This window comes from Cyclopterus lumpus, chromosome 18 (genome assembly GCF_009769545.1).
Source record: "Cyclopterus lumpus isolate fCycLum1 chromosome 18, fCycLum1.pri, whole genome shotgun sequence".
In the NCBI taxonomy this organism is placed as follows: Eukaryota; Metazoa; Chordata; class Actinopteri; order Perciformes; family Cyclopteridae; genus Cyclopterus; species Cyclopterus lumpus.
Window position 1 is genome coordinate 15,942,735 of NC_046983.1, and position 25,098 is coordinate 15,967,832.

At 43.8% G+C, this 25,098-nt stretch overlaps 1 protein-coding gene across 1 annotated transcript; it reads right to left on the minus strand.

Annotated features, from left to right (window-relative positions):
• Positions 1–1,871: 1,871 nt before the first annotated feature.
• arsj (arylsulfatase family, member J) lies at positions 1,872–14,399 on the minus strand. Its single transcript, XM_034557283.1, has 2 exons — positions 13,833–14,399; positions 1,872–3,267 (listed from the first exon to the last, which is right to left on the minus strand). The coding sequence occupies exons 1-2, from the start codon at positions 14,141–14,143 to the stop codon at positions 1,872–1,874; spliced, it is 1,707 nt and encodes a 568-aa protein (XP_034413174.1). The 5' UTR covers positions 14,144–14,399.
• Between the last annotated feature and the right edge of the window lie 10,699 nt (positions 14,400–25,098).

Here is a 25,098-nt window from a genome sequence, read left to right on the forward strand (position 1 = left end):
GGAAAACCATACTGCCGCACTTCACTTTGATCAAAGCTGTCTAACTCTGCAATCCAGCAGGTTTATTTTCTCATATCATTCCCAATGAGCACTAATGAGCATTCTTAATGTGAGGCGGCAGGATGAGGGAGGTTGATGTATTGCCTTACAGCTCAGTCACAGGACAGAAATGCCGTGCCTTTTTCCCACAAGAGGGATGCTAATGCCCGTAACTGAAAGCAAATGTGAATTCCCAGAGAATCCAGGGTTTAACTGTTCCTATGGCCCATGGGGGAGGAAACTCAGCACCATGCAACAAAATAAGAATGTGATCTTCTTTAATGCTCAGCTGTAGCTCATGATATGGAGGACATCCCTCGTGTTTTACAGTCAGGAGTGGCGATGAGCTTAGCCTGGTAAATGCTGGTTCCCATGGGTACAATCTGGCCTGTGGACACACATCAATGAATTGCAGCTGAGGAAAACCGGTATGATTAGCCCAAATATACCTCCCCTGCTTTGGATTTAAAGAGGTTGAGGGTCGAAGGTCCCATCTTTAGAGCAGCATAAACTGTTGACACCAATGGCGCTGTGAAATTTGAGTCAGTGCCTGAAAGGGCTGAGGTCATAACGTGAAGAGGAGTGATGTGCAGCCACGGGAAAAGCCCCGCTCTCTGGAGCTCCTGTTGTCATGTATTCCAAATCATTTCGAGCTCTCAGATTGTACTAGAGCCACAGACTTACATTGTTCTGGAAAGCCGGATGGTTAGCTATCTAAAAAGACACATACACTAGTTGGGGAAGCTAATAAAAAGAGAACAGAACATATTACCTTTTCGGCAACTATAAATCTTACAGGGAACCGAACATTTTTAAGTAATTCAGTGTCATTAAAATAACTAATTGGCCTGTAAAGTACATCAAAGCACCTACTTGCAAAAGTCATGAAATCGTATATCAGCGTTTTGAGCTTGGGGACTTTACATAGGTGCTAAGCAACAATATGAGAAACATAGTTTTACAGATTGTAAGTTATCTTCACTCCATGTAAACAGTTCCATTTCTCTTTTTTCCATAATCACAACTTCTTGTAGAGTGCACCATGACTGATGAGGCAGCCATATTTAGGTCTTTATCACCAGTCATATCCCACTTTATTTCCAAATAAATGTACTAAGTGGCCACACGTCAGCTTCAAAATATTAAAGAGATGTTAAAATGTTCCAGTTCCAGTCGTATATTGTCTTGTTGTCATCAGAATACATGAAATCTGTCTATAATATAATGCAAACCAGACTGAGGTTGAAAGATTGCTGGAAACAGAGAGCTTTGTGTCTGGGGCTTTTATTTTGTTAGCTTGTCTTACATTCGGGTTGGACTGGTGCCAGACCAGACATCATCTAAAAGAGGGAACAAAATCTATTATTCTAAAGTTTAGACAGACTGTAAAAACTAAAAAATAGCATACATCAACTCACATCACATAAATCCTACATCCATTTCCACGATACATCATTGCAATCAACAACATGATAGAACTATGACTAATTTTATTTTTCTGTCACCAAAATTTATGGCGACTGTCAAGGGAGATTTATTTTTTACCCTAAGTAAATCTACAGAACAATCCAAAGGTGACAATAGTTCAAACATGCAACACAATCTCGAAAAAGTATCATTCTTCAAAAGCCCCATGATGTCTTAGTTGTGTCTGGACATGACACCAGTGTTTGAATGAGAGGATCTTATTCTTATTCGCTTGGTGCATTTCAAAAGGTCCATTGTTTTTCATACAGTATATATTGAAGAGTTAGAACATCTTAGAGGACACTCCTGAAACAGGAAGAGTCAATCCCTGAGAAAAGTCAGTAGTACCTAAACTGGGTAGGCTACTATTCTACCTTCCTTTTCAGCTTTCTGTTATTTGATTTCTTTTTCCACCTTCTTTTTCCAAGATGGTTGGTGAACAAGTTATTGTATCTCTCATCCTCCTCTTGCTCCTCCCTGGTGTCTTTGTACCAGGGTCCCCACACGCCTCCATTGTACTGAGGGTTGGAGCGCAAGTCTTTAGCCGGGTAACGTACCGGCACCGCAGTCCTGTTGTACTGCGCTAGCCGTATGAGCATCTTCTTCACTATGTGAGGGTAGCGCTGGGACAAGTCCACTCTCTCATAAGGGTCGGCTGTGATGTTGAACAGCCAGATGGACTTACCCCGGTCCCAATGGACACGCTCATTATGCCAGCGGTTGGTTAGTCGCTGGTTGGAGAAGGTCTGCGGGGGCACCCAGTCGCTGTAGCCAGGAACACCCGTCAGGAGTTTCCAGTGGCCCACACGGAGCGCAGCCCGGATGGCAGTGTTCCATAAGCCATACCCAGCCTTCCACGAACCATTCTTGGCTCTGATGTAGATTGGGTCGATGTTATGAAGAATATCCTGGCGAGGAGATGGGCGGCCTTCGCTGATAGCCTCCCAGACATCGTACCCATCCAGATTTAGGTCTTCGTCTAAAGTCCCTTCACCCAGGGTCACCAGTGTAGGGAACCAATCAGTGATGTGGACCAAGGATCGACATTTCGTCCCTTTGTTTACCAACAGGGGACTGTGAACAAAGCCCACCGCCCGAATCCCCCCTTCCCAGTAGGTGGCTTTACTTCCCCTTAAGGGCCAGTTGCTTCCACCTGCTAATGGTTGGCCTCCGTTATCTGAGGAGTACACTATAACTGTGTTGTCATAATAACCGTAACGTTTTAGCGCCAACGTGAGGTTGTGGATAGCTTCATCCAGACAGGACACCATGGCGGCATATTTACGACGATGCAAGTTTGGAATGCCCTTGTAGCGCTCGAGGTAGCGAGCAGGAACTTGCAGTGGGGAATGAACAGCCTGATAGGCTAAGTAGAGAAACAAGGGTTGTTTGCGAGGTTTGTGATTGGCTAGGATGCTGATAGCCTTTCGAGTAAGCATCATAGTCGAGTACACGCCGCGGTCCTGTTCCCAAGCTGCCTCTTCCCCTTCATACAAATCATAGCCACACATACCGGGTCCTTCACATTTATAGTGACTGTAATAGTCCCCGCTTCCTAGCAGGGAGCCAAAGAAAGTGTCGAAGCCGCGCTTGGTGGGCAGGCAGCCACGCTTGTAGAAGCCCAGGTGCCACTTGCCCACCATGTGGGTGGAGTAGCCTGCTTGCTTGAGCTTCTGGGGCAGGGTGACATTATCCAAGGGCAGGCAGTTGGGCTGGGTAGCTCGAATAATGGAGTGCTGAAGGCCTGTGTGGATCTGATACCTACAAAACAAAAAACACACATTGGTCCAAATAGGGTAATTGGCCCTGCGGCATGAGTTTATTCCTATAATGTTCACATGCTACTTTATGACATTTCAATACAATAATCTAAACACTGAAACGCTGCCAGTTTCAGTTTAAATAACTGAAGACTAGAATTTCCTCCTGAAAAGGACTCCTCTCACCGACCATTTGATTGCAATAAGTTGTTAGTCACTTACACACTAATATATTATCCAATCCATCAGGGGACCCAGTCCAAAGCAAACAGAAGGGTGCTTATATGTGAGCAAGCCAAGCTCAGGGTAATGTCCAACTGGCGTCTAACAGTGCAGTAAAAGGGGGTGGATGGGTAGTGGTAGTTAGGGGGGGCAGAGCAAAAACAGAAGTACTGTCACTCAAGACCAGACAGGAAACAGAGTTGTGACCTGAACCTGATGATGCTGAGGCAGGCATCTCGGCAGTGAGCTAAAACGGCATGATTGATGAGTAAAGGACAGACTGAATGAGCGATTTTCTAACTCGAATTTTCACTACAAATGTAAACTCCCAAATGCTTTTTATCCAACATTTGGGTAATTTATTCAACTTGTATTACTACAGACTGGGTATCAAACATCAATGTTTTTTGTGTACCAACTAAAACGTGTTTGTAGCGGATGGCTAAATGTTTTGTAAGATTTCTGGGCTTTTCCACTCAAGTATTGATCTAATGTGTCTAGATTGCCAATGTCTATAATGCATTATAGACATTGGCATATAGGGTCTATAATGCATTAGAGCAGCCTATTACTCATCAGTAATAGAGAAAAATAAGAACAACCCCAGGGTTGTCTTTAGCACTGTAGCCAGGCTAACAGAGAGTCATAGCTCTGTGGAGCCGTGTATTCCTATAGACCTCAGTAGTAATGACTTCATGAACTTCTTCAATGAAAAGATTTGAACTATTAGAGGCAAGATTGATGCTCTCTTGCCCTCAACTACTGTCGATCTGTCATCAAGAGGAGTGGCCTTGGAAACGGCTGTATGCCCTGGTGTATATTTGGATAGCTTTTCTCCCATTAACCTAGACCAATTGTCCTCAAACGGTTTCTACTTCTAAAACATCTACCTGTCTCTTAGACCCCATCCCAACGAGGCTGCTTAAAGACGTGTTGCCTTTAATTGGCACCTCTCTGCTGGATATTGTTAATGTGTCTTTGCTAACAGGCCATGTACCACATTCCTTCAAAGTAGCTGTAATTAAACCTCTCCTGAAAAAGCCCACTCTTAATCCAGAGGTGTTGGCTAACTACAGACCAATCTCTAACCTTCCCTTCCTCTCTAAGATCCTTGAGAAAGTAGTCGCAAATCAGTTGTGCGACTTCCTACATCAGAATAGTTTATTGAGGAGTTTCAGTCAGGATTTAGAAAACAGCACAGATACAGCACTGGTGAAGATACAAATGACCTCCTAATTGCATCAGATAAAGGACTCATCTCCGTACTGGTATTATTAGACCTTAGTGCTGCGTTCGACACCATTGATCATGACATCCTATTACAGAGACTGGATCAGTCGATTGGCATTTCAGGTACCGCACTAAGTTGGTTTTAAATCCTATTTATCAGATCGATCTTCAATTTGTATTTGTAAACGATGAAGCCTCAATGACCACCAACGTTAATCACGGAGTTCCACAAGGTTTCTGTGCTTGGACCAATTTTATTTACCTTATATATGCTTCCTTTGGGCAATATTATCAGGAAACACTGCATAAACTTTCATTGCTATGCAGACGATACTCAATTATATCTATCGATCAAACCAGAGGAGACCAACCAGCTCGCTAAAATTCAAGAATGTCTTAAAGACATAAAAACATGGATGACCTGCAACTTCCTGATGTTAAACTCAGACAAAACTGAAGTTATTTTACTGGGCCTGAACATCACAGAGATCAATTATCTGGTGATGTGGTTTCTTTCCAGACTTGTCATTTAACTCCCACGTTAAGCAAATCTCAAGGATTGCATTTTTTCATCTACGTAACATTTCAAAAATCAGACACATCTTGTCTCAAAAAGATGCAGAAAAGCTGGTTCACGCGTTTGTTACTTCCAGACTAGATTACTGCAACTCCTTATTATCAGGCTGCTCTAATAAGTCTCTTAAATCCCTCCAGTTGATCCAGAATGCTGCAGCTTGTGTACTCACAGAAACTAACAAAAGAGATCACATGACTCCTGTATTAGCTGCTCTGCACTGGCTCCCTGTAAAATCAAGAATCACATTTAAAATTATTCTCCTCACCTACAAAGCCTTGATTGGTGATGCACCATCATATCTTAAGGAGCTTGTAGTACCATATTGCCCCACTAGAGAGCTGCGCTCACTAAATGCGGGGCTACTTGTGGTTCCTAGAGTCCTAAAAGTAGGATGGGAGCCAGAGCCTTCAGTTATCAAGCTCCTCTTTTTATGGAACCAGCTTCCACTTTCAGTCCGGGGGGCAGACACAGTCACCTCATTCAAGAATAGACTTAAGACTTTCCTCTTTAATAGTGCTTATAGTTAGGGCTGAATCAGGTTTGTCCTGGTCCAGCCCCTTGATATGCTGCTATAGGCTTATAGGCTGCTGGGGGATGTTTTAGGATACACTGAGCACCTCTCTCCTCTTCTCTCTCTCCTTATGGATACATTTACATCTCTCCATTGCACCTTATTAAATCTGCTTCCTCCCCGGAGTCGTTGTGACTTCACATCTCATAGGGTCCATTGGACCTGGAGGTGTCTGATGCTGGTGAGCCGGCCTCCCGCGTTGGCCCTGCTGATGCCCCGCCCCGCCCCCCCCTCCTCTCTACCTCCTTCTGTTTCATGGATTGGAGTTCCATTCATACATTGTCATATTCATGTAATGTGTTTATGTAACTCTGTAACTCTGGTCATCTGGTCACATGACATCTATTCTTCTGTCCATCCGGGGAGAGGGATCCTCCTCTGTTGCTCTCCTGAAGGTTTCTTCCCTTTTTTCCTGTCAAAGGTTATTTTTGGGAGTTTTTCCTGATCCGATGTGAGGTCAAAGGTCAGGGATGTCGTATGTGTACAGATTGTAAAGCCCTCTGAGGGGAGTTTGTAATTTGTGATATTGGGCTATACAAAAAACTGAATTGAATTGAATTATTAACATATTTATAATAAATGATAATCTGCCTCTACCACTGTACACTTATAGTTATAAGCAATCATAAGTATTCATAACGCTTTATAACAAAAATAATTAAAACACATTATTAGGCATTTTATAATGACTTGTAAGGTCAAGTATTATCATACTTTCATAATTGCTGTCAAGGATCATAGTGTATCATAATTACCATTGTTGTTTTACATTATAGTCTTTATAATGCAATATAATCACTGTTACAATGCACTCATTTGATTGTAAGATTACTGTAAGGGGTCATTGGTTGCTTTAAGTAAAATGAAAAAATATATATAGTTAAAGCTATTCAAGAACAAATAAAACATTGTAAAATAAACTTGTACTCTAAGGTTAGGGGTGTACAGTAAAGCTGTCACCGGGGAACGGGAGTGAAAATAAGTGTCTAGTTTAGGTTCCAGAGACGAGGATTCAGCTGGAGGAGAACCCGAAGGTGGTCAGGCCTTACAAACCTTCATGCCCCTTGAGAATGCAAAAGTCCCTCATTGGTTACACCTCTGTATGGTATGTGCAACGTTCCAAACATAGCAATAAACCTGTGAATTACAACTCAAAACCTGTTCAACAAAAAATAGTTCCCTCTACACATATCCACATAATAGCACAGACTGTAACTGCAAACACATACACATTACCCTGCATATAGGACAGCCGGCTAGGCCAACAGCTTGACCTTTTTGCAAGCTTATAGTTTCAACCTCTGTTTCAGTTTGATGAAGTTTACTTTTAACTTTGGCATGATGTAGGGAGATCTGTGATAACATAATACTACGTAAAAGTACAGTAACATAAGCAATAAGTATGTAGCTATTCTCACTTTTTGCCTGGCTTTGGATGGTGACAACCATCTAAACGATGAAATCTGTATGTTTTTCAATGAATGTCTGGATCACTGCCATATTGATTTCTCTCCAGAGTAATTCACCTTAAGCCGTTGAATCAAACTATTTTGACAGAACATTGGACGTTACATATTGGTGGCAGATTGATCTGAGCCCCCTTAGGTTTGGCCTGCATGTGTACTCATAAACACTCAAAACACAAACCCCTGGGGCCAGATGTGCATATGTTCAATTCACCCACACAAAAACAAGGTTATGAAGGTAAGTTTAACCTGTATACAGTTTTCAAGAGCAAGAGTTGATAGTGAGTGTATGATTTGTTTTCAGCCAGTTTAGATGGTGACACCAAAGCCTGGATGTTGACGTATAATCTGTCCTTAGTTCTATAACTGCACATATGATTGCTACCTTTCAGATATGCAATGATGACGATGACTGAGCTATCACTACCAATGGTTGTGCACATGGGATGAATTGATAGACTGTGGGAGTTTTGAAAAGCCCCAATCATACTTAATGCCACAGGTAGCATCTGGCAGAGTAAATGTTCAAACAGCCAATGTACCGTCTGTACAGGTGTGAGCTGTAGCGAGGCAGCAAAGCCCTGCGTTGAGTGGCTGTGCATGCTTTGCTAAAACAAAATGCCATCTGGGTTTGATGCCTGCAAATATTTTGGAAATCAAGTTAGGAATGTTTACAACTTGGCAACAATAATTCCCACAGAGTTCAAAGCTGGTTCCCAGGACCTTTAACATATTCAAGTACTCAGGATAATAATACAGCCCAATTCTGAATTTGATACCTCTATTCATTGCATTGTCATTGAGGTTTAGTTGGTGAATTCAAAATAAGACCACAATGGCTCTGGTGGGAGCCAAGAGAGTGTCTTGGTTTCATATGGCGATGATTTTGTGTCACTTGGTGGTCTAGACAGGGGGGGCTTTGAAACCCATCTACAGACAGGCCCACTGGGGAATAGAGGAGGCATTGTCCACTTTCAGTCCAGGAGGCAGACACAGTCACCTCATTTAAGAATAGACTTAAGACTTTCCTGTTTAATAGTGCTTATAGTTAGGGCTGAATCAGGTTTGTCCTGGTCCAGCTCCTTGATATGCTGCTATAGGCTTATAGGCTGCTGGGGGATGTTTTAGGATACACTGAGCACCTATCTCCTCTTCTCTCTCTCCTTATGGATGAATTTACATCTCTCCATTGCACCTTACTAACTCTACTTCCCGGAGTCTGCTTTCTCACCTCATAGGATCCATTGGATCTGGCTGTCACTGAAGCTGGTCCTGACCCCTTGCCTCTGCTTCCTGCATCCAGCCTCTGGCCTCCTTCCCAATGGCCCTGCCTCCTTCTCTGTGCCTCCTGCCTCAAAGGCCTGACCTCATTGGTCCGGCCTCCTTCACGATGCCTCCTGCCTCGGTCGCCCTGCTGATGCCCCCCCCCCCCTCTCCTCAAGCTTTTTAAAAAAAGATTTTAAAAAGCTTGTTGAGAAAATACACAATACAATATATAATTAATTTGATGAAGAGCGAGTACTTGGAAAACCTTGTTCTCCATACTTTCTCCAGACTTTCCATTGGCGTAACGAATGGTGAACTTAAGTCTTGTCTATAAAATGATTTTTGGATGGGATATGCTCATTATTCTCATGCACTTTGTGTATTAACTTCCTTTATAAAAGGAAAATGCTTTCATCATTGTATTTATATTTGTCAAGCAGCGGTACAAAGAAAATAGGCCTTGCAGTAAAGAACGGATGATAAAAACCAGAACATTTAAATATTAAGACATTAGTGTGTGTGCATGTTTAAGATTTGACTCCTTACGAGCCCCAACCCCTGGTTTTGCATCCCCTGCAGGTTTGCTGGTGTTCACATACCAAAAGGTTACAGCCATGTAATGAGAATGTCACAAGCCTGGGATTTCTCCACAAATCAGTCAAACCAGCCTGAGGTGGAGCGCAAAGACTTTCAAAGTATCCCTTTGTTGTTTCTCTTTGACATACGATGGCGTTCACAGGGGACCTAGGTCTTGACTTTACGGGTTTTGGGGCACCTGAAGGACAGTTCTAGGTCTTTAGTATTTATGAGCCCTTAAAATAATGACTGTAGTAACTACTGCCCTCTGGGGATCTTCCCTCCTGCCCAGCGGTCCTTGCACTTGTCCAATGTGACAGATTTATTATTTTAAAACAAAGCAGGGCACAAATAGGAAGCCACGTCTTCTCTGTATCCTTTATCTAGCATGGATTAAAGCCACGTAGAGGCAGGCAAATATTTTTTGTAGTTCAGCAAATCTTTCTGGTTTATTTACACATGCACTGAGCCACAAGGCCAACAAATCACACAAGTCATTAAATGCAAATCACCAAATGCCAGAAATCGCTCAAGGCTCACAAGGTGCATTGGCCACCACTCAGGCCTCTGAGGTTGTGGAGGTTCCCAGCAGACCTGCTGCCCAGGCTGGGGCCTTCTCTTGTGTTCCTCCTCCACGTCCTCCTCACATATGGTTTAAATAAGCAACCTCAACTCGGTGCTCTGCATTTAATCAAAGTCAGCTGCAGAGCAGTTTGTCTTACTTAGCTCTTACTTTCAGCAGACTCATTTAACTTCTTGCTATCTCTAAATATTTCCTTTCAGTTTTGCTCTTGCCTTGGCCTTATTGTCTTTATTTTACAGACTCTTGCAGGTAATGAGGGTTCTTTCTTTTCAGGACTGCGGTTTCCACAAATCTTGCCAATTTGTCACCCCAAACATACATTTTCTGTGTTCATCTTTGCGCAACTCGTCCCAGGAGTTCTAGGACAGACTGGTGTGGGGAAAGAAAGGGAAGTGAATGAGTGACAGATCACTTAACGAACTAGAGAAGGGTGAATGAGAGGCGAAGACGAGTTTGAGAGAAGTGTGGACAAAAGGGAAGTGGGATGAATTAGGAGACCCAGTTAAGCAGAGTGAAAAAGAGCTAATAAACTACCCAATTCTCCTTGTGGTTTAGGCCACATGTACAACCAATGGGCTATAATATAAGAGCACAGTGTTCAAGGATGACAGAAGAACTTTTTGGAATCAAGCCTCAATTTTAGCTTGAGGTCTGCTCTTCATTGCCCTGGGACCCCAGAGCGCATTCTTCCTCTTTGTTTGTTGATGGACGGTAGCCCATTGATGGAGGAGGCTGATAAGGATATTGAATTTTGTTTTAAATATCTTTCCTTGAGAAGAGTGACTGCAGGTTAAACACCTCCGGCCAATGGAGAAGGTGGGCGGGGGTGACTGAATACCAGATTAAGAAAATGTGTATGATACAGTCTGTAAATGGAAATGTTAAGCCAATTATAATTTGCTGGTATTTACTACAACATAATCTGCAGTTGTGTCAGCGACCAAGAGTCAAGAAAAGAAGTGCAAAGGGTTTGAGATTCAGCGGCCGATACAAGAGCTGAAAGGTGTGTTTATCATGTATGGAACGTATAGCAGAAAGTCCATATGCTGGATTTGTCCGGACAGGTATGTTGACATGGCTCTCTGGCCCCTGAACATTCATCTTTGACACTCTAGAAACACGTTTACTGAATTACCAAGAACCAGAAATAAGTGGAAAGGTTTCAGAAATATTGGCCTCCTGTGTCATGAGTACATTCCCCAAACATATTTAACATCTTTTCAATTTTAGGGGTCGCCCGGAGGAGCAACCTCTGCCCTCGCCTTCGGCAACCCATTCTGTTGATCAGTTAAGATCAGTGGGAGCATGATGGGGTTGAAGAGCACAACTCTGGACTTGAAGGAGAACCGTGACTTTAAGCCTCTAATCTCATCAGCGTAAAGAAAACCAGACAGGTTGATTTTTTCTCTGATGCTGAGCGAGTTTCTCAGGACATTGTGGAAATCTATTCTCAAGCTCCTGTTACTGTCAGGTTCAAGTGCTTTGCTACGCTTCCAACAGCAGCTGTATACAACTTCTTCTATTAATCTGCCAGTTCCCAAAGGAACTCTAGCCCTTCGTAACATGGACCCTGGTTTGTTCCCTTGGTTTACTTTTGGGTTATTGTTAACTGGGGTTTCAACAGCATGTCCCAAAGTGAAACAGCTCCGAACTAAACATTCAGATGAACAATGGTTAGACGTGTAACAAAACCAGCAGTTCCCATCCAATTGTGATGAATCTAAGGGGGTCACAAGAAAATTAATATAATGGGAAATAAGAAAATAAACATATACTGATACCAAAAGGGTTTACTTTTTTCAGACTGTTGTCTAAATTTAGTTTAATCTCTCTTCACAAACTCAGGTCTGTTATGATGAGTTTGGGGTAGTTTGAAAGCTGCCAGACCACTAAACAGAGACCGCCTCAAAACGTGTGTCTCCATCTCAGGTGCGGTTCGTTTGTGGTATGAAAGCAAACAAATCAAATCACAGAATTGAATGATAACATGTGATTTTAGCATGATTATCTAATTATACTAACAATGCTTATAATCAGTCAATAATCAATGACCATAAATATACGCAGAAGTATTTAAGTGCTGCATGAATCAACGAGTCACCTGTCAGTCTGGATAACTTTATGTTCACTCACACAAAGTTAGCGTGATGAGGAACCGGACCCGAACTAAAATGCAACAATGTATAATTGTTTCCCTTCAACGGCCAAAAGACCTGCAGGCGTGAAAGCACCCTTTCCATCACCAACACCAAGGAAGGCACTCGGCACCAGAATAAAACATATTGGTGGATTCCTAGTCGTGACTGAAGGTTCATATTGAACCTGTTGTAAACACCATACAGCCACTATCCTGTGGAAGCTTGTCCCATGTCTCCCTATGTGGGGACAGTAGTTTACATGTAATACAGCTGAAGTCATAATGCACTGTGGGTTGTGTTATTTGGTCCCAGGATGTTTATGTTGACGATACAGACCCTTGAGTGTAGTCACTCATGTATAATGGCATCTGTCCATTTATGTGACAGTTGGAAAGAACACAGATGTCAATACCTTAGAAAAGAAGAAGAATAGAAAAAGAGAGAAAGTCATAACACAAGCTGGTTATATCCAGCGAGTATGCAGCTGGGTTCAGCTACAGGTGGTTTCCGTGGTAACCGGTTTAAACAGCCTGGGAAAACTTAATCAGGCTCTCATGAAGTGCTTATGTTTTGGATCCAATCCCTTACTCGGTCTCATCTTTGCCTTGACAAGTCCACGCAAGTGAGCCAGAGACACTTTCAGTAACTTTGTTCTCTGAGTTTCAGTCAGCATCCAGCTGACACAGACAGCTGATGTTTCAAAGTGTTCACTCAACCACACACACACACACACACACACACACACACACACAAGCTCGGAAACATGATTCCACCCCCAGCCATCCCCTCCACATGGATGTTAGCTGAGTCTTTTGCTCCACTCAGAGCTGCTTCCACAAGAGAGCAGGGGGACCAAGGGGCGGCTGCACTTTTCTCATTAGTTTCTCGGACACTTGCCAAAGAAACGCGGTGCCCTGTGAGCCTCCACCTTTTTTGGAACAGCTGGTGAAGAAGAAGCCCTGCGGAGCAGCATGTACAAAGAGGGGAACTGCTGATGGGAAACAGACTGGAAGCAAACTACAAAGCCCCCCCTCCATTATACTGTGCTTGTTAATCATCCTCTAATATCTCTTTACAGCATGCTACTGCCCCCGCACAAAATCACGTAGTGGTTGCTAAGGTGATGCTTCTGCTCCTTCATTTGGAAACACTGAAAGATTAGTAGCTACCTTCATGCGGAGCAGAGGTTTTCAAAGTGTGAGACGGTGAGTAAATACGTTGGTCACAGGACGACGTGCCTCAGCGCGTGTTTGATTCACCGATCACGAGCATGTTCACTGGTTTGTGCAAATTAATCATGAGCAGCACATTGAAGTATTGGGGGAAAAGTTGGGAAAAGTGGAGACAGCAGTGCTAATTGTTAACCAAGTGTCCCAGGGAACCCTGCTCTGATGGGTCAACGTTATCACAACCCATAGAACTGATAGTCTGAGCCATAAATCCAGTAATAAACCATGACTTTCCCTTTGACTGCAGACAGACAGGGGTTCAAAACACTGGATGAAATTAGATAAAACATCCATTCATTTAAATCAGCTGACATTGTCTCATGTGTCTTAGTACCTAAAAAGACAAAATACTGAAATGCACTTGTGTGTTTTGTTTGCATCCATCTGATGACCTGTTGTTATAAAGGTGAAAGTCTAGTATGAAGACTGTATGGTGAACCTCAACCATGCGGTTGTACAGCAGGTCTGATGGAACCGTGTCAGAACTGTCTCATCTAACTTAAAGTGAGATATGTGGAATATATCATTCAATTCTGATTATCACATAAGACTTCATGGAAATGGTGATGTACTCGTTCAGCTGACTGGGGTTGCCAAGCTTTTCTAAGCCCCTCTGACAGATCTATGGCAGACTGCCTGAGCTCCGTTCATCGGGTCCACAAAGATGGGCCGTGACGGGACCAGAAAGAGGGAACGAGTGCGCGTTACCTGCCGGTCATGAGCTGGCTCCTGGACGGGCTGCAGAGCGGCTGCACATAATAATTCTCCAGCTTGACTCCCTCCGCTGCCAGCCGGTCCAGGGTCGGGGTTTTGATCTCGGAGCCGTGGTACCCGACATCCCGGAAGCCTTGATCATCCACCAGGATGAACACGATGTGCGGCTGAGAGCTCGATTTATCAAACTCGTTCCCTCGGTTGCGCAGCTCGGCGTCCCAGGTATCCCACGGCATTTGAACGCTCCACGTCTGGGAAACGATGAAGCTGAGGAATAAACTCACCGGGACCCACAAGATAAACATCTTCAGCCGGACTCGGACCTCCGGGCTCGGTTACTGGTGGCCAGCGGGACGGCGCGCGCGGGCGGTGCAGTGCTGCACATGTCCGGGGCCGACAGCAGCCCTTGGAAATACACATCTGGTTCGCATTGTGTTCAGTCCTCTCCAACCACAGTCCACTGACAGCTCTGGCTCGAGGGGGGATCCAGATACACGTCCCGAACAGCTGCTGCTACAGTTTCACAGCACACTTTAAAACCCCCGGGAGGTCGCTCCCTCGTTCAGCCCCCGGCTGTGTCGTTTTTTTTTAACGCGCCGAAGTTTCAAAGCCGGAGCGGCGAGTCCACAGCGGACGTCCTCCATCCCGTCACACGGCGCTCCTCCCGAGCAGTGAAGACGTGTTCCCGAAGAGGCCGGTCCATGTGGACGTCCTCCATCCCGTCACACGGCGCTCCTCCCGAGCAGTGAAGACGTGTTCCCGAAGAGGCCGGTCCATGTGGACGTCCTCCGCACTGCAGCGCCCAGCAAGCACCGCGGAGCGCTCCGCTGTGTCACGGTGCGTTCACGGGCACCTGGAAAAGCTCCTCTCCGGGCTTGTAGTTGGAGTAGTGGATAGTCTTTGTTTAATGTGTGGCTGATGTTATTCAGCAGCTTTTTGTTCTTTTTTTAACAGTAAAAGTCAGCTTCCTATATACAAAACAACAACAATTCATTAAATTAAAGGAGCTAAATGCAAACCTGTTGAGCATATCTAGTGCCACTCAATGGCTCTCAACATGGCCAGGGCTACAGCTAACAGTGCGAACAGCGGCACAGCTAACAGTCAGTCAGGACGTATCATACGGCAACACTATGCTAACCTAAATGGAGAAATCATCACCTTATTTAGAACGTGTTTTCATATAGAATATGGATCCACAGGGAGCGATGAGGAACCACATAAGTATTACAAAGGCCTCAGGTCCCAAATGGTGCAACAGCACCCTCATTCAGTGAATATTTGTGACAGGGCAGTAGCCAGGATTTACAATATAACAATGATCTATTATAATTGTATTATTGCTTATATATATATAAGCAACAATACCATTTTAATAGACTCACCTGGAAGTGTGTGTCCATTTAAGATGAGTCCTTTGTGGTAGCCTGGGACCAATTCTTACCCATAGGCCTTTTCTGCATGTCATCATTTGTCTCTCCCCATTTTCCTGGCTGTCTCCACCTGCTCTAATAAAGGCAATAAACCCCCAAATAATAAATGTTAAAAGAAAGTCTAAAAAGATTGTAATCGACTTGTAGAATATCTATTCTTCTGTTAGTTTTGATTATTGAACTCCTAGCTGCCAAAGTCTGTAACAAACTAAAGATAGCATGGCCTCAGTGGCATTAGTGGCCCTTCATTGGGACAATTGGGTACACATGTTTAAAAACGCTTTTTACACTGAGCCACATATTTCCAACATGACTTGAAGGTAGCAACAGATCAAGTGTGCAGGACCAGATTTCTCGAATCTAAAGACTGTCTTTCCACAGATTTGAACTGTTTTCATTGTAGCTCCTTGGTGAGGACAGTAGTTTGTTTTTCTTCTCTGGATTTACACTTGTGAAACTAGGCTTCTGATTCATTTGTTGGCCCTGGAGAAAAGGCCCATAAATTACAAAAACAGAAAGGAGAGAGAGAGAGAGAGACAGAGACAGAAAACTGAGTAGAAAGCCCAACTTAAAGCAAAAACATGCTGCAATTACAGAAAAATCAACCACATACAAAAATGTGCTTTAAATACAGAGATGTGTTGTAAATAAGTAAAACACAACCAAATACAGAAATGTGCCGTAAATACAGAAAACACAACCAAATACAGAAATGTGCAGAAAACACAACCAAATAGAGAAATGTGATGCAAATACAGAAAACACAACCAAAGTTGTGGAAGTCGGCTACCCATCACTTAAAATGAGCTAAAATGTAGTTATGTCTTTTTCATCTGGTGTATAAAACAGGCTCCAAAAGGCGGTACCTCATTCAATGTGTTTGTTGACTCACAGGTGATCAGTAGCAGCCTCTACCTGGTGCTCTTCTATAACTTCCCATATTAGTATGATCCTGGACTGCTATAAAGAGGCCTGCTGTAAGCCACTGAATTGGGCAGGAGGTGTCCGGGGGCCCGTACAGTGTTCCTCTGAAAGACCCTCACATACTATAACGCTGGAAGTTCTGGAAATGCATGCATGCAGAACACACATGCACAAACACACACAGTAACCAGTGATATTGGAGCATGAATATATTTTCAGGTTGAAAAACAAAATTGACAGATTAGAGCGTCCAGAGCAAACACCAAGCAGGAGAGTGTCTCCACACATGAAACCAGAATGAACTTACATTTATGAATCATTGAAATAGTTCAGTTCCTCCTACTTTCCTCGGACAGTAATTGAGTCAAATCCAATTCATAAAATGAGTGCTGCATTGTAGGAGAGGTATAATGCCTTAGTCATGCTATTACATCAATACGTAGAAACAATTCAGCCCACTCTAAGAATCCTTTTGTTGGGGATGGTTGCATAAAATAGTGGGAAAGTGCCCACACAGACTGCTGCCAAACCCCCACCCGCCACTACTCCACCCACGCGCGACACACGTTGGCAAAGACACTCCTGAGAGGTAATGCTCTGGCCTCTTGGTACATACCTGATAGCTACCCTGCTCTGTATGTGCTTTATTGTTGGAAAGAAGTAGGGTGGGGGTAACCCAAATTGCTTATGGATAGTCTAATTAAATTCCAGACATAATTGTTTAGAAGAATGTCTTTAATGCTATGTTACACTGTCTTAGGTTACTGCAGCGGTAGGACAAAGACTACAAAGAGATTTTTTCAGTCCGACATGGTTTCTAGGAGAATTTGGGAAATTCTGCTCAAAATCACAGCGTACTACAATGCAATAAAAAAGATTGTAATATCCCTTCAATTCGACAGGCAGATTGTTAACTGTACTGTTGACATTACCTGTGTTACTTCCTACTTTCCCTGTGTAAGTAACTCTGTCCTAGTGCTGAGGTTACGTGACTACATGTAGCTGTGAGTGGGAAAGGTGGAAACAATGTATCAACGTTGGTTAAGCCTGCAAACAATGACAACATGATGTTCTCCAGCCAGTAGCGGAGAGCATCAGTTAGCAGTGCGTTTACACTCTCAGCTGTCAGTCAAAAGCTAGCATGGAAAACTCCCACCCGACGAGGTGAAGCTAACACCACATTTCCACAAATATGTCAAAGAATGGTTTTGAAAACTACAAAAGTGCTTAATGAAATACCTGGAAAACAGCTGCAGTATCATTATTGATTATAGTTGTCCTTACTTAAAAAGAGAATTAAAATTGTATGACTTTAAAGTGTAGCTTTACCACCAGATCTGAGCCTAAATAAAAAGGCCAGAACAAAGTGGGCAAGGGGCTGAGAAGACAAAACCCACTTCCAGTCAAAAACCTTGTTGCAGCATCAAAAAGTATGACACCTACAGTATCTTTCATAATAACGATGTGACACGGGGCACTTCCTTTGAGGAATTTACTGTTCATCAGACCAAAAAAGGGACAAGAGGGCCCACCAGGCTGTTGTTCTGTAACCAGGGTAACGTTAGCATGAAAACATGGTGACATTAGCAAGCTGACGTTAGCTAGCTAACTAGCCAGCTGCTAAATGAGAACAATTGAACAACGTAATGCTTCATCTACACAATCTTTCCTGAGGGAAGGGAAATGTTTTCAACGGATAATCATTGACAGTGATTCACCAGATGTTGAGATGTGCTGATAGCTTCATATTCAGTCCACACAACGGAAAGAACAGGAGTGTGTTGTGCTGTTATCGCAATGCAACTCAGTGGTTATGGACCAAGGAGAAATGATCGATGCTGTGGGGAGAGGAAAGGAGGTCTGGGGGGGTCTGATTAGAGGTCGTTAATATTCTTTGATGATGTAGATTATTTCCAAATGGTTCACTCTATCTCAGAATTGTTCTTGCAAGATTAAGGCTGATTTCTAACCATTAAAATACTAATTGTTCATATATTTGGAAAGAAATGTCCAAATTAACATCATCATTGGTGTGTTTCATTTAAGTACTGCTATATTATTTAGTTTATAGCTTGAAAAAACATGTATGAGTGAGCAGTTACTCTTTCATGTTATCCATTTGTCATTAACAGTAGCAGAATTCCTTCTGTTTTACAACTTTTTTTGCCAAGTATGAACAGCAGCGATATTTCCACTTCCAGCCAGTGTAAAAGCTGTACCTTTTTGGCAGCATTTGCTTGCGTATGTCAACATTTCTATGCATTTCTAAAGTGTAAACCAATACAGTTAAATGACCCCAGAGTCTATGTTGCAGCATTGACAGGAGATTATAGATTGCCCACATGATCTGTGGCACTCGCCCAGGCTTTATTATTGTGTCAGACATTCCAGAGAGAGTTGACGGTGGCGCAGGTGGAGCCTACACATAGCTGCAGTACACTTACATGTCAGTCAGTGTAGATAAACTTTGATATATGGATAGAAAAGGAATTTAAACTATGTTGAGGTTTGATTGTTGAGATGTTTTAGTCACAACTAGAAAATCCAAAGAAGTCGATCAGACAATACCCAGCTGCTCTTTATCAGTCCCTCCAGGAATTTTACATTTTAAGAGTGCAGGAAAGCTGCTGTATTTGAGATCTTAGACATTTCCTAGCCAATTTCTGTGTTCCTAGAACTTCTCTTCTAAGTAAGCGATTGTCCTGCTGTTTATTGCTCTGATCAAGCTCCCCAATTAAATTATTGTTAAATTTAGACTAAACAATCTCTAATCTAAAACTAATTGCTGTCAGATGATCCAAAAATAACGTGGTTTTTTAGCATACTAAGGACTTAAACCTGCACTAACAATTAGTTTGGCCACTTGAGGAAAGCAGAACAAGCTGCAAAGGCAACACTGACATATCACCATACGCTCATGGGGTAACATTTACATTCATTTCAGTTAGTATCAGACTGTAGGTCCCTTATTCACTCTCCTTTTAACTCTGTTGGTCTCCACCAACTGCTTATGGCAATATGTATTTCACTTGGTGTATCAGAGCTCTTCACAGAAAACAGTGACCTGTTTCTACAAACAGGCTTGATGGCAGCAAAACTAACCCTCTGTCAGGTTTGTTTTTACAATTTAGTTACATTTATCACAGCCCGTTACCTAGCATGCTGCAAATTAGTTAATTCTGGAACGCAATAATCACATAAAAGCTTCTGGACCAGGAGGTACGATACCTCAGGAGTTAGACAAACATATGCTCTAAAGCTTGGGAGTCCAGCTGTCTCTGCACTGAGCACCTACTCACTGTTTTTTAGGAAACAGAGTGGGATTTCTGTGGGCAGAAAAGACCTCCTTTTACAGCAACACATTGCATTTTATCTTGAGGAATCAACGTGTATCTCAGTTAGGAAAGACGAACTGTAACGCTGTTTAGTCTAACTTTTGTGCTTCTTTTCTCCAGAACACAATCTGATCCAGAAACACGTCCAGTCAAGCAGACCATCTGGAAACCACTTTTATACCCATTTAGTGAGTCCGCTGATGTCCCCAACTGAAGGCTTTGTGATCTTTTGACCTTTCAGCAGATCTCCTCCAAACAAAATGTCTGGTGGGTGTTTAAAGTAATCGTAAGCAGCAGGCATTCCCAATGAAGAGTGAAAAACAACAGCAGAGCGCTTCACAACAGATCAGCAGGCTCTTGGGTTTTATTGGCCTGACTGGGCAGAAATAAGATGTTTCGCTAACATTACATGTCTAGCAGTCCAATTGCACACTTGAAGACAAAGCAAGGTATTGTTCAGAGAGTTAACTCCTCTGACATGTCTTGGATATAATATGTTCATCAACTTGATATAGTAACTTCAGCTATTGAGAGGTTGACGCTTGGTGCGGATGGTTGTAACACAATCTTAATATGATAGAGGCGTTATCATCTCCATCACTGGCCTGTAATCTGACTGCTTTGTCTGCATGTCAGACGTGTCCTGGCACAGAGACTTCCTCGGCTGAGAGAATAGACCCTGTTTGTTCCTGCTGGGCTGAGTTTAAGCATGCTATTCTCTCCCGATACAATCGCTGTCTGTTTGGCTTCGATTATGCTGCTGAGGTGAACAAGAGCAAGCATTCTCACCTGTCACCACAGATTTGATGCTGAACAAAAAGCAGGGTGTTAGACAGCTTCAATATGTTCAATGTGCACACACAGTCTAACGGCTTGTATGGAGCAATCTGTAAGTATAAGAGGGCGTATGAAAACTATTAAGGGGTCTAAAGTGAGGAATGTTTTTGCTGAAGGGAGAGTAGTCAAAGTATTTTTGAAAAGCAGATTCAGGTTAGATTTATTGTTTTTAAGGAATATATTTATGAAAACATTAGACTTTTATTGATTATCTTAAATCAGGAAGCCTCTCAGCAGCCTCAGCGATGATGCCTGTGTGTATTCTGCTCATTCAGGAAGTAATAATCAGAGTTCATTTGGTACATAAAAAGAAGAAGAAAAAAAGAGTGACTGGAACATGGAATGCTCCATTTTGTGATTTTTGGCATGTGAGTACTTACATACAATTTGGTATAGATGTGAAAACTATTGTGCGATCAATATATCAATGGTGTTAAGTATACGTTATTATTTATGCATATAAAAACCCTAAAATTAAGAGAATTTCCAAGCCACAAAAGTAGCCACAGAGAAGGACATGATGTTAGGTGTGATGGCAGCATTGACACCCTGTGTGAGTGCAGATGAGGGCAAGATAAGGACTAAGTGTTGATAAAAGCAGTATCAAGATAAACTGGTTGTGGCCTCCAGACAGCAAGTGTTGAAGCAAAGGTATGCCTACAAAGGAGACACTCTTGTCACCCTCGACTTCCCAATACACAACACAGCTGGAGAGCCTGCATCACAGGCCAATGAGTCCAGAGGCCAAGGCCAGGCAAAACCAATAGTGAGGTAGATGGATGTTCATCCAAACACGAGATGTTGCAACAAGGTTGGTGTCTGTAGTTGTGATGGGCAACATGAGAGAAGGTGGAGTTCCTCATGTGACATTAAAGGTTCACCCAAAGTACAAAAAAACACACTTTATGATTTACTACCCAAATAGCCATGAGTTAGATATGAATGCAAACCATTATTTATTCATGACTTTGTCTCATATCTTTGCATGTGATGCATTTTCTTACTTAATATTTCATGAATATTAGTGCAGCTTTAAGAAGGTTATTTAATGTTTTTCAGTAGATCAGTTTTTCAAAACCCAACTTACACACACACACACACACACACACACACACACACACACACACACACACACATCAGTATGACCAACCTATCAAAAGGATCTGATCTAAAATCTACTGATGAATATCTTCTACATTTACTAATTATGCAGGTCTTAAATGGCAATTAACAGTATTTGTTTTTTGCCTGTTAAGGATAATACACACAACAAAATTGTTATACAAATACAAAGCAGCTCTGCTTTCAGAGGCATTTATCTCAAAAACTGGACAAATAAAACCCAAACTATCTGCTTGACTAGATAATTAGGGCTATGTGACAACATGTTTACTGTAACTTTGGTGTACCGAGCTTCTAGCATTAGCGTGAATGACAGTCGGATGGGCCAAAGAGAGTTCAAGAAAGATAGAAAGCAAGACTTTGGGCACGGAGTCAGCAGAGATTTGATCCCGGAACCAACCTGAATCTAACCTTTGACCCCAATATGTCTGGCCAGACATTCACAAAGAATGGTCTGCTTGTGTCAAAGAAAAACACAGGTGAGCTAACATTCATAACTAACAACTTTTCATGGCTTCATTATGTCATAACCAAGCAGCTGCAACTGAACACCAGCCTGAACCACTGACCTAGCAGCACAGCGCTAATCATTTTAAACTGAGACGACTGGATAATGGATAACTTGGGCCTTGCTCAGGTAAATCACTTCAACCGAGGCAAAGTAATATCTGTTAGTGTTAGCTTCTGTTGTTCCGCTTTGGTTTCTGTCGGCCACGTGCACAGCTGGTCCCCAGCTAGCGTAGCCGCTGCTTAATGTGTTATCCAGTTGGCTCCGATGACTGTAACAACAAGAGCTGTTTTTGCTCACCGCACTTTCAGTTAGCGTGACCCCCCTCCAGCAGACGGGAAAGCCATCTGAGAGGGTCCCTGAGCCAGGGCCTAAAGTGTACCTCGGTGGATAGCTGATGTCCTTTGGGCATTATACAATTTTAACGTACCACAGCAGAATAAAAGCATGACATTTGTCACACCTGTATGTCAAGTTGGGTTTTTGTCCTGTCTCCATGTTTGTTTTGTGACTTCCTGTTTTATTTTGGAAATTAACTCTCCTCTCGTTTCAGGTTCCTTGCCCTTCCTCATGTGTCACCAGTCTGATTGTCTTCCCTGATTCCTGATTGTGTCCACCTGTTTCCCCACTTCCCTCATGTGTACTTATAATCGGTGTCTCCCCTTGTCCTGTGTCAGTGTGTCTGATGCTTCGTCCTGCACAGCCGCCTTATGTCATGGTCAAGTCCAGGTCTCAGTTTTGTCTAGGCCGAACCTAGTTATAGAGTATTATTTTCTCCTTCCCTCGCTGAGAGAGGGTTTTTGTTGGCTTCCCGTTTTGTTTAGCATTTCCTCGTTTATCCCTCTTCGGAGGAGTTATTTGTTTCCAGCATTTTCCCTGTGATTTTTTTTTGAAAATAAGTGATTGTTAGGAAAACCTCTACTCTGTGTCCAAGTCCTCCTCAACAGTTCCCGGTCCGTGACAGTACACACTGGCCAGAATGGACTCGGCAGAGGTGGACCAGCTGACTGCGGTGCTGTGCACTCAAGCCTCAAGGCTGGCGCAGCATGAGGATCTGGTGGCTGGTCTCGATCGAGGAGTCAGGGGACTAGCTCAAAGCCAGGAGGGGTTTAAGGCCACCTTGACCACGCAGGTGTGACTTCTCAGCACCCAGGTGGAACAGATCTTCACCCTCCTCTCCACGAACCCAGCCGCTGCTCCCGTGCAACCTCCCAAGCCTTCTGAGCCCTCTCCCGTAGCCTCACATGCTGACGCATGCACCAGGCTGGCACCCCCAGAACGATACTCTGGGACCATCAGACAAAGTAGGTCATTCATCATTGAATGCAAAATGCACTTTGAGCACCCTGGCGACGGAGAGCAGGTGGAACACCACGGCCCTCCCATCCATCCATCCATTTTCAATACCGCTTATCCTCATTAGGGTCGCGGGGGCGCTGGAGCCTATCCCAACTGACATAGGGCGAAGGCAGGGGACACCCTGGACAGGCCGCCAGTCCATCGAGGGCACATGTAGGGACATACAACCATTCACTCTCACATTCACACCTATGGGCAATTTAGAGATCAATTAACCTGCAGCATGTCTTTGGACTGTGGGAGGAAGCCGGAGAGCCCGGAGAGAACCCACGCTGCCACGGGGAGAACATGCAAACTCCACACAGAAGGACCGCTCCGACCGGGAATTGAACCCGCGGCCCTCTTGCTGTGAGGCGACAGTGCTAGCCACTACACCACCGTGCAGCCGACACCACGGGGGGGCACCACGGCCCTATACAATGTTTTTCCTGAAAGGACTTTCAGATCCGATCCAGGACCTCTTGGTCCCATTGGACCTCAATTCCCTCATCGCCCTCGCCATCCGCACAGACAACCGACTGCGGGAACGGAGGCAGCAGCACGGGTCCAGGTCGACAATTACTGCACCGGGTTCTTCAGCGGCTATCAGGCACGCCGCACCACGTCGGATCTCGCCTGAGCAACATGTGGCTAGTTTGCCACAACCCACGCGTAGATTGGCGCACCGGGGACATTATGGCGTGGGGAGAGAGTTGTAGGAACCGATGTTGGGAATCACAGCTCCAAGAGAAGAACCCTACTCTTAACAGTGTTTTTACTCACTCTGTCCCAGACTCGGAGATCACCGATCTGACAAGGGTGCCAAGCTGCTACCATCATCTCGCAGTGGTTTTTAGTAAAAGCAAAGCCACAGCCCTACCTCCTCATCGCGCATATGACTGCCCCATTGATCTCCTGCCCGGTTCCACCATCCCGAAGAGCCGTCTTTATTCGGTTTCTGGGCCTGAGAGGCAGGCCATGAAAGACTATATCGAGTCGTCTCTGAGAACAGGGTTGATCCGACCTTCCTCATCCCCAGCAGGGGCTGGTTTCTTCTTTGTGGGAAAAAAGGATGGAACTCTTCGCCCCTGCATTGACTATAGCCCGCTTAACGAGATCACAGTTAAGAACAGATATCCTCTTCCCCTCATGACTACAGTATTCGACCAGCTTCAACAGGCACAGATTTTCACAAAACTGGACTTACGCAACACTTATCATCTGGTCCGCATTAGGGAGGGGGATGAGTGGAAAACAGGATTCAACACGCCAACCGGACATTATGAATATCTTGTCATGCCTTTTGGTCTCACCAACGCCCCAGCAGTTTTTCAGTCTGATAAACGACGTGTTGAGATAATTCTTAGACCATTTTGTATATGTTTATTTTTATGACATTCTGATTTATTCCCCCAACCTAGACACTCATAAGACCATGTTCGCCATCGCGCAGAGGTTCTGGTGGCCGTCCATGGAGCCGGAGGTCCGGGAGTACGTTGCGCCAGGAACAAGAACTCCTCCAGAACCCGTGCAGGCTTGCTGCAGCCGCTGCCCATTCCGTCCCGGCCGTGGGCAGAGACCTCTATGGACTTTGTCACGGGGCTCCGGTTCTCCAAGGGTAACAAGGGACAGATTCTCTAAGATGGCACATTTTTTAGCCTTACCCAAGTTGCCGTCAGCTAAAGAGATGGCGGATATTATGATGAACAATGTGTTTTATGGAACCAGCTTCCACTTTCAGTCACCTCATTCAAGAATAGACT

Excerpts from the sequence above, each read along its gene's own strand:
- arsj (XM_034557283.1), bottom strand. The coding sequence starts at position 14,143 with ATGTTTATCTTGTGGGTCCCGGTGAGTTTATTCCTCAGCTTCATCGTT. Across the intron at positions 3,268-13,832 it reads AGCCAGCTCATGACCGGCAG|GTATCAGATCCACACAGGCC; the intron begins GTAACGCGCACT and ends TTTGTTTTGTAG.